Source organism: Sceloporus occidentalis, unplaced genomic scaffold, assembly GCF_023333645.1.
Source record: "Sceloporus occidentalis isolate IW3139 unplaced genomic scaffold, rSceOcc1.0.p SCAF_36, whole genome shotgun sequence".
NCBI classification, from domain to species: Eukaryota; Metazoa; Chordata; class Lepidosauria; order Squamata; family Phrynosomatidae; genus Sceloporus; species Sceloporus occidentalis.
The window spans coordinates 7,297,905-7,318,368 of record NW_028317016.1 but is presented as its reverse complement, the minus strand read 5'-3'; the positions used below and the strand labels follow the sequence as shown (position 1 = coordinate 7,318,368).

Genomic DNA, 20,464 nt, shown 5'->3' with positions numbered 1-20,464 from the left:
ATCACTGCCTGTGATTTATTAGCTGCTGGTTTTCAGGCCAGAACTGGGTGACTAACTGGTGTTAGAGAACTAGAGGTTAAAAGGCCACAGTTAGACACAAGAGTCCATGACAAACAGCATACTAACCTTTATGTATATATGATAGATAGATATATAGCATATATATATATATATATATATATATATATATATATAAACCTCTTGCTTTTATCTCGAGCACCCTTGTGATCTCAAGGACATTGTAACATTCCTCGTGAGGCACTGTAGCCACTGATTTAAAGCCAAGGAATACACATTGTATACATTTACAACCCAAATATTTTCCTCTGCAGAAAATCTATTGAATAAACACACCGTTTTATTTATAACACTAATGTTCCAACACAGACACATCTGCCTGCCACTTAATCTCAGCCGCTGGGTTGCTTTCAGTATACGTGTATGTTCAAGCGTTTGACTAATAAAGTTATTCAAAGGAAGGGCTTCAAAAAACATGGCACCGTAAGTGTATAGCAGAAGGAGTGAAAGGACAGTGGGTGTGCGGAGAGGAAAGAAGGGGGTCTCTGGGGGCAGCTGTAGTTGCTTGGATGCAGAAGGATGGGGGTCGCTGTCGAGGTCAGGAAGGTTTATCCCTACCCATTCCAGCAGGTAGTGACCAGCTACCTTAATAAGGTGAGTGATGGGGTTAAAGGAAGTGTCCATGTGGGTGGTCCGGAGTTATTTATTATGCTTTAGTTATCATAACCCACTCTCTACTAATCTGTGATCTGTTCCCACCCCCACACTGCCAATACGATCTGCTTTCTTTGTTTAAAACCCACGCTGCCCTGTCACATTCGGTCACACCCCCTTTTATTCAAAAGACACGCTGTTTATGCTCATTCATGCATTTAATTACTTACTGCATCTGTCCCTTTCTAAGAATCTGGCACAGAGCAATGATTTAGAGGAGATCCCACTAAAATGCCTGAATACATAATATGTGGGGTGTTTATATCCCAAAACAGCTAAGCAGTTAGAAAACAATGACACACTCGCTTCATGTACCTTGAATCACTATATGATTGTATTGATCACTTTATAATATGTTTTAGTGTGTGTGATTTTTGTTTAGCAATAGTCTAAAGTTTATTTTAGTTATCCATCCATTATTATTTTTGGGGGTTACAATTTACCCCATTTCCAATATTTTAATTTTTTAAAAAAAAGTTTAAAGTATTTTTAAGATTAAGTATAGAGGCTTTTCTTAGTGAAAATATATACCTAATTTAGAATAGTTTCCAAAAAGTGGTCAGCAACATGATCATGTTATGCTCTGGCCAGATTACATCACCAAGGTGGGATAGCTACCTGCTATGCTTAAATATATATGCTCACATATCACTTATATACACTATATGATCAGAAGTATGTGGACACCTGACCATCACACATACGTTGATTTGTTAGACACCCATGGGCATTAATATGAAGTTGCCCCCCAACCCACTTTGCGGATATTACAGCCTCTACTCTTCTGGGAAGGGTTTCCATCCGATTACACCTTTTTAGTGGGCCAAAATAGTTACGCAGAAGAGTATTCATGTAAGATGCAGAATGTCATAAGCGATCAAATAGCATTGTTCCCTTCTTCAGATTTAATACCGTATTTTCTCGATTTATAAGATGACCCCCCAAAATCTGAATATTCATTTAGGGAAAAAAGAAAAAGCCTGAATATAATACTACCCTATAGGAAAAAAGTTTTACTAGTAAAAATTAATGTAAATTATTTTTTCATATTTTATAAAAGCTATGATTGAGAAAAAAAATTTTGGTTTTATTTCCTTTTGTTTGCCAACCTGCCCTCCAGTTATGCACATCTGCCCTATGGCTTGCCACTCTGCCCCCAGAAATGCCCTATACCCCCCTAAATGCCACTCTGCCTCCCTGATATGCCTGATACCATCCTATATGCTACTCTGCCCCATGATATGCCTTTTAACCCACTATATGCTACTCTGCCTCCAGAAATGCCTTATACCCTCCTATATGCCACTGTGCCCCATGATATGCCTTTTAACCCACTATATGCTACTCTCCCTCCAGAAATGCCTTATACCCTCCTATATGCCACTGTGCCCCATGATATGCCTTTTAACCCCTTATATGCGACTCTGCCTCCAGAAATACCTTATATACCAGAGTGGCATATAGGGGGGTTAAAAGGCATATCAAATACGGTATATTGTCTGAGTATAGTTTCAAACTCATAACTCTTTAACATTGTAACTCCATACATCCAGCTGTGTGTATAAAATCAGAAAAAGCCAGCAACCCAACAGTAAAGGTAACTGTGCCTGACACAAACGCCAATAACAACAATAAGAGACACAAAAATAAAGATGTATGCATGTTTATAAGAATGTAGAAAGACAGTTGAAAAGATTAAGCATGTTAGAGAATGGGTGTCTGAGTGTGATGATAGTGTACAGTATATAATATGTAGGAATGTCGGGAGAATAGAAGAAACACAGCATATTTCAGAGCATGTCACTTCCTTGTTTGGTCTGTGGTCTGGTTGGGTGAGGCTTGAGCACAGTGAAGACTTAAATAATCTTGCCTTGAGAGGTTACCTTTAACATTTTACAAAGGAAACAACAAAAGCTTTTGTTCAGAAAGTTTCAGTGGACGCAGAGGGATACGTAGCAAAGACAGTTGTGCAAAATGTATTTTTGCTGGTGGCCATTTCCAACCTTTCAGTAGTGGTACTGGGCATCAAAATGTGTCTCCTATGAGCAGTTCACTCTCTCAGGACAGAAAACAAGGGCTATAGGGGATGATGCAGCTATATGGAGCAAGACAGAATGATAGATCGTCATGAACCTTTTGGGAACAGGGTTTGATATTTGTATTGTGTGCCTCTGGGGAAACACTGTAAAACTGAGTGCTCCTGTGGTTGTGAATGCAGATTATACTACAAAGACAGACAAAATCCATGTTTCCACGTTCCATGTTTCTCTTTCTTCTTCCTCACCTCTTCTCATTCTCATATCCAATATTCTAATTGCGTGTTTACAAGTTGTTGTTACACTATATAACATGTTCTTGGTCATGCACCTAAACCTATGCATGCCCCTAGACATTCTCCTAATTTACCAATCTCGAGAGCTGTGTCGCCCTATATACCACAGAATGCACTAGATTTTTTGCAGAAAGTGCAACTTATCGGACTGCAGTGGAACCAAAGGGATCTTTCAAAGAATTTCAGAATGCAGTCATGTCATTACGCAGAGGTGCATCTGGGTAATAAATTGACTGTAGGGATGCACTGATATATCGGTGGCCGAAACATATATGCCCAAAAGGGCTTTATCGGCAAAGGAAGGGAACAAGAGAAGTTGTTCACACAGAGTGCAAGCAACACAGAGGGAAGCAGCAGGGCCCCTGTGGAACTTGTAAACACACAATGAGAACATCATGTCCAGGCAACCAGTACATGCTTGAATCTGGGCATGATAGGAGTGTGATTGCTGTTTATATATATATATATATATATATATATATATATATATATATTAGTGTGTGTTATTGATTTTTCTTTGTCCTATTTTGGTGTGTTACTTTTAATAAAAGTGTGGTTATATTTTAAAGGTGGGGGGGGTCGTTTTCGATTTCGGCCAAGTGAATGCTGAATTTCAGTCCAGAATTTTCATTTCGGTGTATCCCTAATAAAAACGAATTTAATGAATCCTGGTGGCCCTCTAAACTATTACCTATTCATTTTTTATCAGACAGCTGATTATTGTGTTAAGAGAAATGGTCATTGGTAACACTGGTAGCATCCAAGAGCGTAGAATTTATGAAAGACCATGTAGAAACATATGGCTATGAAGTTATTTTAATTGAAACTTCATTCTTAAGATTTTTTTTTCATTTTAAATTTGAGATCGGATTATATTACATTCAGAAATAATTATTTTACTGGCTTACATTGCAAAGATGCCAAGAGGATGTAGGAAGGATTCATTGGCAAGCGATTGTTACCTATGATATTATATCCTCTTGGTAAAAATTTTTTTTTTTTCTGGAATTGTGCTAAGGGTATCTGACTGTGAAAATATCTCTTCAATCAATGCATAGATGCGTGTGTCATGTTACAGTCCATAAAAGACAATAAAGCTAGGAGATAAATTCAGTTCATTGGGGGTTGACAGCGTCTTCACTTCACCAAATAGGAAGCTGCTGCTAGAATCTAGGAGTTTGGTTATTTGTTTTTGTTTTACATAGAAGGATTCATGAGAATAAGCTCTATGCATATATTCTCTTCTCCTTTCCCTCTAAGCTATTTTCCTTGAAGAGATACCTGGGAACTATCTGGCTTCGGCTACCCAGAGCTCCCCTTATAGGAGGTCCCACCGACCTCACGGGACACACACAATTTTTGGCAGGGAGTGGGACGCTCTGCAATGTTGCTCCCACGACCCGCAGTGACCTGGAGAAGTTGGAGCAGATAATGCATCCCATCCCATCTCGTCCCATCCCATCTCTTGCTCAGTAATTCACATGTGGGGTATGCCCCAGCAGCCCCAGTGCTAGCTTGTACAAGAGTTGCAGGGATTTTTATAGGACCCAAAATGCGCTCCCATTAATTTAAATGTAAGCACTTCCCTCTAGAGACTGCTTTAAACATCTAAAACTTACGTGAAACACAGGTGGTGAAGGAGGGCAAGGCTCTTTTTCTTTTAGATTAGGAAATGTGTATTAAAGTATTCAAATTACTTAAATATGGATCCATCATTGGTAGGACACAAAACTGCTACTTTAAAGAAACATACTGTATCTATCATTTTATAATTCTTTTATATTCATGAGCTTGAAAAGGTGGTGTTACTTTCTAGGAAGCTAAGTAAAGGAACCTTAGCAGATCTGTCATTTTATAATCATATTTTTTCTAGCTGCAAAAACATGCTCAGATAAGTTTAATAACACTTTTTTGCTTGTGGCTAAAACCTGTCAGCATTTTTATCACATGACAAGTGTTCCAGCAAAAATAACACATGCAGACTTCATCAGATGACTACTGAAAATAAGGTGTATCTCAGTAGATACACTATGTTTTCAATGCTGCATTTGGTTCAGCAGACTAGGTGGGACAGAACTTTAATCAGATGCATATTATTGACATTGTATTTCTTTTTGCTGATGCCCATTGGTTCTGACCAATTCATAAGAAACACCCAGGTATGATAATGCATTTGCATCACAGTTATAAGTCGTAGCTGCCAAAGAAATTGATTTTTTTTCCAGGAATCTAACAGTTTTTAGGCACTGTACTACTGCCCTGCCAAGCTGCCCCACTGTGTCACTTCTGCCGGTAGTGGAGATCATGGGCCACTTAGGGACAACCTCTGATCTACCCTGACCTAACCATGGACCTGTAGGATTAATGGAGGTCTGTGGTCTCACAGCTCCCATTGATCCACCTCACGATTCTATGAGAGTAAATGTTACAAGGTGGATCTTTGGATCGGGTAATCAGCAGTCCTGACCCTCCCCAACTCCAGCTACACCTCAACTGTGGATGTCCCACTGTGGATACCTGAAATGATTAAATCTGTGTTTTTCATGAGTAGCTCATCCCTTTTCACATGAATAACCAAAGCTGGCCCTTTTTAATGTATAGTAAAGTTAGTGAGCTTAAGAAGTTAAACTTTTTCTGAAAATCCACAGAGGTATGCTAATTTGGATGCGTGGCACATTTTGAGCATTGCGTTACCTCATAGTAGTAGGGCAGTGGCACAGTGGCAGCTTGAAGAGATTGTATGAGGTGAAGTGTAGACAGGGCCCTGTGCAAGGCAGGGCGGATGTGGAAAGGACAGGTAAGGAGAGCCATGTAACCTACGTGGATTATAGGAGGTGGAAGGAGAGAGAAAGTGTATATGTGCATATGTTTCCACTTGGTCCAATCATTTGGTCCATTTAACCTGCCTGTTTTTCCTAATGTAAAGACTCAAACCTTAATCAGTCCTTGGTCCTGTCTTAGATATTTAGATGTCCATCTTGTGCATATTTAAATTCCCTCATAATGTTGGCCTCAATGGCTTTTGATGGGAGGTTCTATTTATCTACCACTCTCTCTAAAAAGTGGGGTTTTAATACACCCCCCCCCCCAATTTTTATGGGAATAGGGCTGGGGGCAAGCATGGTCCCAAGATTTTGTGCTGGAGATTCACAGCCTCCATGTGAAACCTGGAGAGAGTTCTCAGGCACAAATGTGTCTACCTATAATATATAATGTTTCCAGAAAAGGTTAAAACTCTGTCAGTTTGCAAAAAAAAAAAAAAAGAGAATGCTGTTCTAAGAGCCTCTGTGTTGGGGAAACCAATACAGTCTTGATTGAAATAAGTCAATTTACTAAAAGTAACAATTAATACAGTGTCACTGTACATGACATACACAAGGCTGCAGATGGCTGGGAGGTGGCTGGGCTGTTCTTTGCTAGTTGTAGTTGGCTTAGAGGAGGTTATTTGTCTTTGCTGTTGGCTGTTTTCAGCTCTTGGCATTATATGTGTGTGTTTCTGCCATTAGAAAGAAGGGACTCACAAGAGATCACTGTGATCAGTGCAGCATTTGAGTCATGCGTCAAACATTGAAGTCATTGGCACAGTTTAGTTGCCAATTGTAATCTATGATAAAGGAAAAAAGTTTTACCAGTAAATGTTAATTCATGTAAACTATTTTTTTAAATAAAATCTATGATTGAGAAAAATATTTTTTTGGTTTTTATTTCCTTGTATTTTCCAACCTGTCCCCCAGTTACGCACATCTGCCCCCAGGCTTGCGACACCAATATGGCACTGTGGCCCATAATATGCCTTTTAACCCCCTATGTGCCACTCTGCCTCCAGAAATGCCTTATACCCCTATATCCCATTCTGGCATTTAGGGGGTTAAAATGCATATTATGGGGCAGAGTGGCATATAGGGAGGTATAAGGCATTCCAGGAGGCAGAGTGGCATTAAGGGAGTTAAAAGGCATTGTATAGAGCACTCTGCCTCCACAAATGCCTTATACCCCTATATGCCACTCTGGCATTTAAGGGGTTAAAAGGCATATTATGGGGCAGAGTGGCATATAGGGAGGTATAAGGCATTTCAGGAGGCAGAGTGCTCTATTAAATGCCCCCTTAACGCCACTCTGCCTCCTGAAATGCCTTATACCTCCCTATATGCCACTCTGCCCCATAATATGCCTTTTAACCCCCTAAGTGCCAGAGTGGCATATAGGGGTATAAGGCATTCCAGAAATGCACTATGCCCCCATTTAACACACACACACACACACACTTACCGGTGCTTCCAATTTGAGGTCTGATTATAAGACGACCCCGATTAGAAGACGAGGGGTATTTTTTCAGAGCATTTGCTCTGAAAAAAACCTCGTGTTATAATCGAGCAAATACGGTAGTTCCTTCTGGGGATGTACATGTATTTCCATACACACTGTGACAATCTATAATGATACACAGAAACCTAGTATTTAATGACAAATAAGAACCATTAATAACCATTTGGTCGGTCAATTTTTACTGATCTAATGACTCTGACCTTAATCATTCCTTGGTCTTGTCTTCAGTTGGGTTCAGAATAGCTTTATCCCTATCCTGTGCCTGTCTAAATTCCCTCACTATATTAGCCTCTGTTACTTCCACTGGGAGGCTGTTCCACTTATCTACCACCCTCTCGGTAACCGAAAGCTTCCTTAAATTATATGTATGCATCTAATCCCTGTAGTCTTTCCTGATATTTTTTAATCCTGTAAACCATTCAAAGGTTTATCCCTGGTATGGAAACTGTGTGACTCCAGATACCTGTGGACACGAGAGTACAGCTGGTACCCATACCTCAGCACCTACCAGTACAATTAGAAACAGTGTATTTATGTGTCTGTATCATTATTAACCAGCATTGCACAAAAATCATCCCCCTCGACCTCTATAGCCTGCCTTTTTTCCCGCTTCATATCCTCCACCAGCATGCCTGATTCATATTTTTGACTTTATCTTGCTGACTCCAGCCTCTGAGTTTTTGCAGCATGCCTCCAGGTCTGCGGTGTGGTCTTGCTCTGTGTGTGTCTGCCCGTCGGAGCAGTGCTAGATATGATGTCATATCAGGTGTGACACCGACAGGCAGAAGCATGGTGGATGGAAGATCTTTGCCTCGATCAAAGACCCATGGGCCGTAGTTTGGAGACCCTTGCTTAAGCTCCAAAGTCTCCAGATTCTAGGCTTCAGCTCCAGTAGCCCCCTAGCTACGTGACTGGTATTGGCTCGCAGATTGTTTTGGACAACTTAACTAGACCTGTCCTTCTGGCTCAATATTGCCAGCCCTTCCCTGTCTATGTCAGACAAAGAAATTCATAGGAAATACTTTAGGCTCTAAATTATGAATGTTGTAGTAGGGGCACACTTTGCAGTATCTCTAATCATTGATTTGCATGATTTGGATAGCTACTCTGTAAGAAAAAACCTTGGTGACAGTACAATCTGTTTTAGGTCTTTTTTTTCTTTCTAAGTACATAACAAATGCAAGAGGATAATTATTATAGACATTTTAGGCTTTAAAATAACAGCAGTAACTTAACTGTGTTCTCACGCTGAATCGCATTATCCCCTCTCTCCATGCTGTCGGCTATGAAGTGCTTCATTTCCTCTGCGTGGGGCTAGCTGCTCGCATATAACTAAAACCTGACATACTTCCCGAAAACATAATTCCTTTATTGCCAGTAACCCCTCTTTGTGCCAGCGCTCAAAGTCCTGTCCAACTCATATGGTTACAAAAACATATTCGCTCAGATTAGATTCCGCTTCTAAAGTACCACCTACATCACCAAAGCTAAAATTCGACATCATTTAGACACGAAAACAAAACCTTTTTTATATATAAAATTCTTCACCGAAGACCAGAATTATCAGGATTAACAATAAATATGGATTCTGCATCAAATTCAGTTGTTTTATGTCAGCCTTAGAAGGCACAGTAAGGACAAAGAAGGCGAGTTGAGTATAGGGAATTCGTGATTTGGAAAATAATGCAAACTTTGTCACCTTAGGCTACTGAACGCTCTTAAAATTAAGAGACCTCTTTACCTCAGCAAGTCTTATATCTTCAAAGCATAAGCGGTAGCTAATGCATATGCTAACATCTCTGTTAAGACAAATGAGTGTGCTAAATGGCAATAACAGCATTGGTTGCTATGGCAAATGCACCACGTATAGAATCGTGCAAGTGTGGCAATTAAAGCAAACTGTGTGTGTTTTTTTCTTTTTTATTTATTTAAAGAGTTCTTGTCTCCTACCCTTTAGTAAATCTCAAATTTACTAAAGAAGGTTTAGAGTCGGGTCTTAAAACATAATTTTGAAAGACAAAATGAATTTGTCAAGATCATATAACAAAAAAATCTTTTTTTTTTAATTTTTTTTTCCCTTCTATTTATTTTGTTAGCTCGCAGTAGCATAGTTACAAGCATCGATCTCTTTTTTGCAAGTTTGCGCATTCTTACAGGTTTGAAGGCTGGCTAATTTTGAATACTTTTAATGAGGAAATATGTTTCAAGCATCACAAAGATACACCCAGGGTTATATTCAGGGCTATTTGATTGTGGGGCAATAGGGTCCACAGCTCTGGGCTTTGGGGCCTCATCGTACGCTGCCATAGTCTGGTGGAGGTCTGTACTGTTGCCTTCTAGACCTCTAATGCTTTCTTTTATCCAATGCACCCCTGTTGCTTAACCCGATGTCTAGCACCTCCACTCAGTTAATTGGCCTGAGGAGTGGGCACAGGGAAGTTGGTCTGGGCCCCTTTATGTGTAAAGACGACCCTTAATATGTAAGTTAATAGTGTTATCACCTTAGCAACGAGTCTGTTTTTCCTACTGTACGGACAGTTCCATTAGTTATGTTTAGGCCCGGACTGGCCATATGGTGGTGGTGACCAGTAGGGCTGCATGTTTTACCAATACAACGTCAACAGCAGATCTGGTTGTGTGGCTTGTGGCCACTGGCTACACATATGCGGCAACACGCTACATAAAACCATAAGATACGGCAGTGAGTATCTAGCCGCCAGTCGCATGTATGCAATCAGTGGCCCCTAGTCTTAAAGCGCCGTTGGGCACCTACTGGCCCTGGCTATGGTAGTAAGACCACTTTTCATCTGAATCACTTTTTACGCTTAACCCCCACTGGCTCTTTACTTACAGCTAAAAGGAAACTTAACACCTGTCCGGTCCCCCGATAATTTTATTTCTTTGGAGCAAGATCAGGAGATGAACATATTTCCCGCTGTACAGTGAGTGGGTAGGAGTAGGGATGTGGATAGTGCTGTCAGATTAGTAATTTCTAGGTGACTAAAGGTTTGGTGTTCTGTTAAGTATCAGATCTGGAGACCTGACTCCTAAACCCATCGTAGCTGTCGACATAATTGATTATAAATTAAAACCAATCACTGACTTACGTCTTGCATTCAATAAATAGTTGGACTGAGATGTTACTTCCTGAACAGTCACCTTTATTTCATTGTAGGAGCCCTTCTGTCTGAGAGGACATGTCTATCTACTATATGCCAGGTGTCTAGGCCAATAAACATATAGAGTATACGCTATCCAGCTACAAACCTGCCATCTGGCCACTCTTAAATGGCGTGTTTAGAGTTTGGACCAGGATTTGTATGTCATAGTACACTGTTTATTTAGTCACATAGCTAACGCAAAATGGACAGTAATCCATTTTATTAATATACAAAGCAAATCCTTCTGCTTCCACCACCTCTGGCCACATTCGCTGCCCTTAGCTGGCTGTGTGAATTGGTTACTTATTAGTAGATAATTTTGGAAGTGGCCATTAGGTGGCAGTATATCCGTTGATGAAATGAGGCCCAGAAATATTTCCATGAAAATAATTCTAAAGAAAAGCGCGAGGGTTCCATTCTGCGTTTTAACAGAGTATGTTTGCATATAAATGTGATTTCCACCGTGTTAATCATGTTTGCTGTGCAAATTGAAGCCCTTTGGCTAAGATTACTGAAATCTTTAAAATAACTTTATCCTACATCGCGGGACTCAAATTTAACAAATTCATCAGTTTCCAGGATTGAAAGTTGGAAGGCATCCAGAAGTCATATGTACATAAATTCCGGTAGTGACGTGTTAGTTCTACAATGCAGTAGCCATCATTGATCGTTACCAGCCCAACATGGCTGATACATTTGGTTTTGTCATTTTCATCTGAGGTCCAAAACAAAGAATAAAGTTGCGTATCATAGAGGGATGATGTGCTGCTTAGTCGGGGATGAGCGCATGACCTTTTCAAAACTCTAGTCAGATATAACTGTAACGGTAATGCAGGCTGACAAAGTCAGGGAATCATTCCGTTGTTCTTTTCTCTATGACAAGGTGTGTGTCCGCATGACATTTGCTCTGATGCCAGGATGAGCTATGGATCCTTCAGTTCAAATCATCAAGTCCTGATATTGTTCGTATTTTAAAGTGAACTTTAACCCTTATATTTTATTTATACGAGTTTTTTTAATAATAGATATCTATCTCAAATAAATGATATACACAAACACACACACGTTTATCAGGAGCATATACACTCATTTGGTGCACATCATGTAATTGAGCGAATGGCAGGAGAAGCAATTTTTTTCATTTTATTTTGACTTTTATTGTTGTGGACCATTGTTTTAGCGCTCATATACCAAAAACATGTTTAGGTTCTGAAAAAGAGGGACACAGGGATTTTGACCATAACATCTAAGGCAGGGATGCTCAAACTGCGGCCCTCCAGCTGCTGCAGGACTACATCTCCCATAATGCTCCTTCAGCTAAGGGGCTGGCTGAGGAGTATGGGAGATGTAGTCCTGCAGCAGCTGGAGGGCCGCAGTTTGAGCACCCCTGATCTAAGGGAATAGTCCATCCAGAGATCTTTAACAAGATGATGATTACAGATGTCATCGTTTAAGATGTTTGAAAGTTGCAATGTACAGTCCAGTCGTACAACTTGTTGTTGCTAAATGGGGTGTCAGGTTTTTTTTGGTTTTTTTTAGAATGTAAGGTTCCACGATAATATATCACACACTATCTCATCCCTATCAAACAGCCTTTTTACATTTGGGAAGCTTCCCACTTAATCAGTTGGGTCTACCTTAAACAATGTCAACCAACTGACTGGGGTAGCGTCCATAAACAAAACCGGATCCACATCAACATCGACAAAAATCTATAAAAATATATAGATATTTAAGTCTAAGTAAAGATATGTGTGTTTTATGCATATACAATATACATTTTTAATGTTGAATACCCACCCCAAGTTTGTTATATACCCTAGATTGGTCCTCTGTGTCATCCTGGTGTGATACAAAGAATCTGAATCTCACTCTATTATTTTACATGGATTTTCTGTATGTTATTGCATCCTGGTTTCATTCAACATCACAATCTACATGATAATATGTAAATGCCATACATGTGTGATTTTGCTGAAAAGAACCTGTTGTAATATAAACTCAAGCACCTTTATAGAATGTTAATGGATAAAACCCTCTCAATTTCATGCGTAGACTGCAGAGTTCTTTATCTTATGCCAGCTGCTATGTTGTATGCCATGATATGTAATAAAGTGATAGATAAAAATAGTTCTGCTTACTACAAGAAATGCTCAGATTTGGGGGGAAAAATGAGGCAACTACCCAACTGCCGTCCTTTTGGACATTTCCTTTGGCTTAAAAAACCTAGTAGGGACTTACCCACTGAAATGTTCAGATGGACTGTTTGTTGCACGTTCCAGCCATTATGTGCGCTTTAATGCTAGTTCAGTGGGCCAATTACTTTTTTGACCCCCTTTGCAAATACGTAGAGATTCTGCAGAATCCCCCCTTTGTGCATTTGCCTTTTTCTCCGCCACTCAGCTCCTAGGGTTTCAGGTGATGTGTTTGGCCAAACATGTCTTCTGTCCTCTAAAGTGCATGTATGTGTACTTTGTTCACCACCGCCCAGCTCAAGCTCTGGTTTGAGCAAGCGTTACACCCCCTGCATATGCAGAAAGTGGTCCCATCGATTTTAGTGGTAGTGCCTTCTTACCACCGATTGGCTGCTTCAAATAGCCAACAGTAGGAACCACAGAGGGATTGGTGCACTGCATCTCTGATGCTGCAGCTTCCTCTAAAGGTAAATTTGTGGGGCTTTTTTACATCTTTTACAGGTTGATCTATATTAAATATTGTGGGACCTCCTTTGGTTAACATCACATAATTTTGGTTGTCTGTATAATTTCATGATTTTCTTTTTTTTTTTTTTTATCATTTTCTAAATTTTACGAGATAAGATGGCTTAACTTTTACCACAGAGTAATAACATACCCCACTAATACATTGTTTTTAAACTAAATATATTTTGTGACCTCAAGGAAATGGAGAAATATTTGTTCTCGTGCGAGTACCATCTTAATAAACATTATTTTTAGTTTCCATTCACAAAAGTGGTACATTGAAAGTGATTGGACACCTGAAAGTGTTAGGAATCTGTAAAACTATTTATTGCTAATTCGGCAGTTCTTGTACTAAAAGCAGCAAGGTGAAAAGTAATTTTGAATTTTTCTTTAGTATCCAACTCCTCTGGAGAAACATGTCACGGACGTCAAAACAGTGGAAGAGAAAAATGGTAAGAAACCTCTTTTAATATGCAGCGGTTCATTTAGACTTTAGATACATTTATTTGGAACATTATGTTTTATAATTGAATAACTAGATTTTAAAAAGTACGTTTTCTTTGATTCAAAGATGCTCAAGTCAATTCTGTGCAGCCAGTCCATGGCGTTTTATGTAAGGAGCAAAACCGTGGAAAATACAATAAAGATACTAGTATAGCAAAAGGCTTTTGAAGCATAAAGTGCTGGGCGTTTTCCATTATTTTGGCATGCAATTTAGACGGGTCTTGAGGTGCCAGGGTGCTAGACTGTGTTCATTTGCTAAGTTATGCTTGGTTTGCCCCAAGCAAGTATAAAAAAGTATAGTGTAGTCCTTAGTAAGTGAATACAGTCTAGGGTAGAAACAGTTCCCCTGGTACAAACCAGGGCACAGATCTCCCTATCAGGTAATTAAACCCCCCCCAGTGTCACGCTGCAGAGTGGGCTGGGTACAAGGGAGAGATTTAAACTCCCCGACTGGCATATTTATGCTGTGGATGCTGTGCCGGCTTGCACCCCTTCAAGTGCCTGGATCTGATGTCATATTCTAGCACATTTTATTGTATCGGAGACCGCAGAGGGGGGAACTAAGGCAGCCCCAAAAGTAAATGCCGCCCTTAGTGAACCTCTATGTCGGACAATTTGGAGGCAAGTCCAAGAAAAAAACACCCCTCACAACTGATCTCTCTTATTTGATTATTTATACTAATTGTTCATCACACTTTCTGCTTTTTGTAACGCTTTGGATATTTTAAACCTCTAGTGCCTTCCTAGTCAGTTCTAAAAACTAACTTTCAAATCTATGTCGTTCTTAACCCAATCTTTTTTTGTTCTCTGTTAAAATAGACCCATCAACAGGCATTGTTTACAGGAAGCGAATCGCAACGTGTAACAATGTGATCCCGTCCTTCTTACGGAAGGTAAGCTAAACTTTGTTGTCTCTTAGGATTATCTCAGTAGATGTATTCCCCATAGAGCAGGGGCGTCCAACGTGTGGCCTGCTGGATTTCCCGGTGGGCCAACCTCCTCCGCCGACTGCTTAATGATTTTGAAGCGGCCGGCATGCAGGCACCATGCCCCCCCCGGTGAGGCTCTTCGCCCTGTCCCTTTAAGGATGCGACGTGACACTCAAGGGGGCGGAAGAGTTCCTCGTGATGGGGAGAAGAGCAGTCTGCAGGGGAAGGAAGCCAACTTAGAAAATAAGTGTTTAAAAAAAATAAAAATACTTAGGGTGATGGATGGAAGGTGACCCATATTCAAAGGAGGGCCGCCTTGAGGCGACAAATAATACAAAAAGGGGGCAGCTGAGGGTTATAAGCACACAAAAGGGTGGTCGGGGTATCGCATAAATCAATACAAAAAGGGGTGGGTGGCTGTTTACACATGGGTATGGGGGCATTACATTAACCAGTACAAAAGAGTGTGGGGGTATCAATACACAAGGGACGGAGGATGGCTGGGGCACTACATAAAAATCAATAAACAAGGGTGTGGGGGCATAAATGCACAAAGGGGGCTGGCTCGGGGCACAAATACACATGGGGCAATATAGAAGCGTGTGGGGGGATTACATCAATACTAAAGGAGGTCTTGGCTGGGGCTTCAATACACAAGGGGGCAAGCACACAAACAACTTCCTGATGGGTGTCAGTGTGGCAGAGTCTGTCCTGGTGTGTTTGGGTGTGGCAGAGACTGTCCTGGTGTGTGTGTCTGGGTGTCGGTGTTGCAGAGCCTGCCCTGGTGTGTTTGGGTGTTGGTGTGGCAGAGCCTGCCCTGGTGTGTGTCAGTGTGGCAGAGCCTGTCCTGGTGTGTGTGTGTGTTTGGGTGTCGTCATGGCAGAGCCTGTCCTGGTTCATAAAGGTTGATCAAAAAACTTTTTGTCCACTGCTTTTTTCATTATTGCCATATTAACCCTGTATTAATATCCATTATAAAGCTAAAAGGCCGTATTTTCTCTCAGTGAAAAATGAGTGCGGCCCATGTACGCATACATTTCTGATCAATTGGCCCACTGCGGGAAAAAAACTTGCCACACCTGCCATAGAGTATCTTTTGGGATTAGAAAGTACTTAAAGATTTATTGTGTGTACCACTATTCAGCCTATACGTTCCCTGAAAACAATGAAACTATTAAAATTATTAGAAATAATTTGCAGACAAAAATTCTTTGAAACTGAAGCACTTGTGAAAGATAGAATGTTGTACATTTTTGAGCATGGGCTAGAAACGCTGAAATAAGACTCTCCACTGAAAAGAATCGCCCCGGTCTGTATTCTGAAGAAACAGCATTTTTCAAAATGGAGAGGGTTAATAAAGTAACAGGCGAGTGTAAATATAAATGTTGGTTTTCTTATGGAGATGCTAGTATACAACTATGATTTATATATAGTATATAGCTATGCTGTTGTATATGGGGTTGATTCATTAAATAATGGGTATTGATCGGGGGGGATCTCCCCCAAGGAGGACTGAGTTGTCCCAATGTTATGCTATATTTCATCTCATTTATATAGTTAAACAGCTTGTACGGAGTATAAAGGTTCAATATAGTGGAATTCCCATTTTTGTTACTGTAGCAATCATACCCAAACTTTGTTCTCTTTAAAGGAAGGAGTATTTTCATGACACACTTGCCCTTCATATTGTATGCTGAGGGAGCTTTGGCCAGTTTTATGCTGTTCTCCCTTAATCAGTATATACATGTCTGTTATATGGCTTATGATCTCAAACTAGCTGATTATTGTTTTATATTTAAAAAATATATATATTTTTTAAATAATGTAACCTACTGCAGCCATCCCATCTCTGTTTCTGTGTTTGCATTTTTTTTTTTCTCCGTGCCTTAAAAGCCATGGAAAAGACCATTCTGAAGGTATGGGATGCCTGTGCGATCTAATCGGAGTGTTTTGCCTCTCGATGTCTTGCATGCAACAGTTGGCAAACAGGGCCTGTTGAAATCCATCAGTTTAAATAGGCTGTAACCAGCTGGAAGGAGCTTGAAATGAATCATGGAATTGGCAGATAATTTACTTAGCTTTTAGCAGTAAAGGGAATCAGACTGGGGACTAAGCAGTTTGCATAAATCTTTAAACATTTGCATGACCTCGCCATTATTTGTTAAGGTCATTGAGTACATATGAATACCAAGCGCTAACAGCAGTCGGTCAGCTTTCATCATTGCTTAACTATTAATCCTTGAGTCTAATTACAAGGATGAATACAGATTCTTTTTCCACATCCCATATATCTCCAGGTCACACACAGAAATAATTTGCATTTAGAGAGAGTCTTTCATCTAAACACTGTTACAAAGCAGTTGATTATGATATTTGGAATGTATCTAAGTTGATGGGGAATGCTATCATCTGATGGCAGAGCAGCTGTTAATAGATACATACACCTTGAAAACAAAGTGCGAGCTTCGTAGAGGTTTTAGCAGATGTTAGAACTGTCTCTGTATGGGTAGGCTTGTATCACACATGGTCAAGCAGGGAGCTGCACATCAGCATTTTTTATTTGTCGAACTATAGATTTCCCAGATGTAGTGGGGTCACCGTGAGCCACTGGCTCACATGCAACAATCCTATTGGTTACTGATCCATTCTACCTTCCTCCAGCTCATTCTTCTTCTTGTCATAGATCTTAACATTTCATCTTTCTTTGGATCACCCTCTTTACCCCTGTTTGCTCATTTGGACGTTCTTGCCTCTGCCTTTTCCTTCTGTATGATATTTTTGCAACGCAGCAAAACCTTTAAGTTAGACCTGCAAACATGAAATTCAAAATCAACTTTCACTTATGGGGTAGAAGGCGGTGGTTGCTGATTTGATTGTAGGAATCTAACCATTCTAAAATGTTATTTCCTCTGAACAAACACTTCTTATTCTGCGTGTGAGAGAAGAGATGCAGTGCCCTATGTATTTATGATGGTTCCCCGCAACATAGAATACAAGGCTTGGCTTACTGCTTGTGAAGTCATTTTGACCAATTGTTAACAGGAACTCGTGGATCATCTACTAAAGCATACTGTAGCCCCAAAGTCCCCATTCGAAGTTATGGACCGGTTGGGAAAGCAAGAACAGATTTTCTTGGTTGCTCATACTCTGTGTGTTACCTGACCCTACGGTTAAACGTGAGGCTACTCAGAAAGCGTGTGAACATTAATCCACAGTTTGTGGAGCGACTACTCCCAAAGCAGACTTCGCTGTTATCAAATCTGCTATGGACTTTAGTCCCCCCCCCCCCCCCTCTCAGTATGACTACTCCTTTGTATGTGCTATTTCTTACAAATCATGACCTAAGAACTAGTGTACAGCATTCTTTCAGTTAATGCATAAGAGCATTTGAAATTACCATGCTCTTATTTTCATAAATATCATGTAAAGATAACTTAACAAACGAAAGCATAGTATTCATTATAGGCATGGTATTATTGCATACAGTTTATTGTCCTATATACACATCAATAGCTTTTGAATGCATTGCTTATATTGTCTTTTTGTACATTTTCTTTTGTTTTATTCATAATTTATACACTTTGGTAAAAGCTTGACTTCTGAAATGAATTTCATAGCTGCCTTTGTACCGTAATATGTAATGATCCTTTAATGTGAGATCAAGACATATGCTGTAATTAACTCCATGTAGTAAAGGGCAAATGTAATAGTAATGCTATCAGTATAGACATTTTGGGACAAAATTATCAAGTAATAGTTATTTTTAGACCGCAACTCACAGGGCCTTAAATGGTGATGCCCAAGAAGATAAAAGGAGTGGAACACAGGGGGGGGGGGGTATAAGACTAAATAAATTTGTATGCTCATAGTGGACAATGGGAACAGATTAAATTGTGTTTAGGTCAATTTTATTGCTTTTTGGTATCCTGCATCTTGCAGTTCACATCCCTACATAAATCCATGAAATTAAATATATGGGGTAAAATGATGTACAGTAGCTTACAAGAGTGAGTACATCCCTTACATTTTTGTAAATATTTTATTATATCTTTTCATGATGTGACAACATATGCCAGAGTGACAACACTGAAGAAATGACACTCTGCTACAATGTAAAGTAGTGAGTGTACAGCCTGAATAACCGAGTAAATTTGCTGTCCCCTCAAAATAACTCAACACACAGCCATTAATGTCTAACACCTTGGCAACAAAAGTGAGTAACCCCTAAGTGGAAATGTCCAAATTGGGCCCAAAGTGTCTATTTTGTGTGGCCACCATTACTTTCCAGTATTGCTGTAACCCTCTTGGGCATGAAGTTCCCCAGAGCTTCACAGGTTGCAAATGGAGTCCTCTTCCATGACGACATCAGAGAGCTGGTGGATGTTAGAGACCTTGCGCTCCCCCACCTTCTGTTTGAGGATGCCCCACAGATGCTCAATAGGGTTTAAGTCTGGAGACATGCTTGGCCAGTCCATCACCTTTACCCTCGGCTTCTTTAGTAAGGCAATGGTCGTCTTGGAGGTGTGTTTGGGGTCATGTCAGGAACAGACGACTGTAATGACCCAGAGCGCCCAAAGATGGAGTGCAGGAGTTATTGAGCAGTAGCGGAGTAGGACAGGGCCTTATGCAGAGTGACTGAACTCTCCCAGGTGGACATCTAGGGTTGTGCAGCCACATACCAGCGCCCTGATATTGCAGCTGATGTTAACCAGAACTTGGAGATATCCTGCAGGCACCCTGGAGCAGGCACGAGACATAGCAGTAGAATCATGTGCATGATGCTGCAGGCTGGGAGTATGGAAAGCTAAGCAGAGTACAGGAGAAACATAGCAAGCAAGGGGGACAGAGCAAGGAGCAAGGGAAAGGGAGACCAAGCAAGAAACATAACCAGACAAGATATACATAATACAGGCTACCACAGGGAACAAGACAAGGAATATTCAAGATCTGACATGAACAGGACAAGACACCCCTCTACCGGGTATTTAGGACAGGACACCCCTCTTCCGGGGATACAGGTTACATCACAGACTGACACACACACACATACAGGAACTAGCTTAAGACTAAATGATAACTATTGGAGATTCCGTCACATCTTATGGCCATAGTATGCTTAGCCCACCACTACGCCAAAGTACTCCAATGACGGTGGGTCATAACGCTAAATACTGCCTACAGAGGTACTAAACAAACCAAACATGAAATTTTGAGTGGGATGATAATTCTTACATATCAAAAACATTTGAGAGTATGAACATTTTTCAACTTGACTCTCTCTTCAGCTGTAGCTCTAGAAAATCTGTCATACAATTGTCCATGACTATATACTGGTTGGGACAAATTAGGGCTGCAACTAACGATTATTTTCATAATCGATTAGTTGGCCGATTATTTTTTTCGATTAATCGGATAAAAAAATGAATGTACATTTTTCATTTATTTAAAATAATTTAATAAACAAATGATGTTAAATACAAACGCAGAATAATAAAAAAAAACTGATAAAATGCATTTCTTGTCTTTATTTCCCAACCAGCCCCCCCAATTTATGCACATTTGAGCCCAGGCTTGCCACGCTGCCTCCCACATATGCCACTCCACGCTGCCTCCCACATATTCCACTCCACACTGCCTCCCACATATACCACTCCACGCTGCCTCGCACATATACCACTCCACGCTGCCTCCCACATATGCCACGCTGCCTCTCACATATCCCACTCCACGCTGCCTCCCACATATGCCACGCTGCCTCCCACATATGCCACGCTGCCT

At 40.4% G+C, this 20,464-nt stretch overlaps 1 protein-coding gene across 1 annotated transcript in view; it reads left to right on the top strand.

Annotated features, from left to right (window-relative positions):
- The first annotated feature begins 597 nt into the window (after positions 1-597).
- The window catches only part of LOC149297899 (PRELI domain-containing protein 2-like), a 43,823-nt gene continuing 23,956 nt past the window's right edge, over positions 598-20,464 (top strand). Inside the window, exons 1-3 of the mRNA XM_089488081.1 lie at positions 598-672; positions 13,648-13,705; positions 14,577-14,650. Of these exons, the coding sequence (XP_089344207.1) occupies positions 598-672; positions 13,648-13,705; positions 14,577-14,650 (207 nt within the window). The remainder of the gene's footprint in view (positions 673-13,647; positions 13,706-14,576; positions 14,651-20,464) is intronic.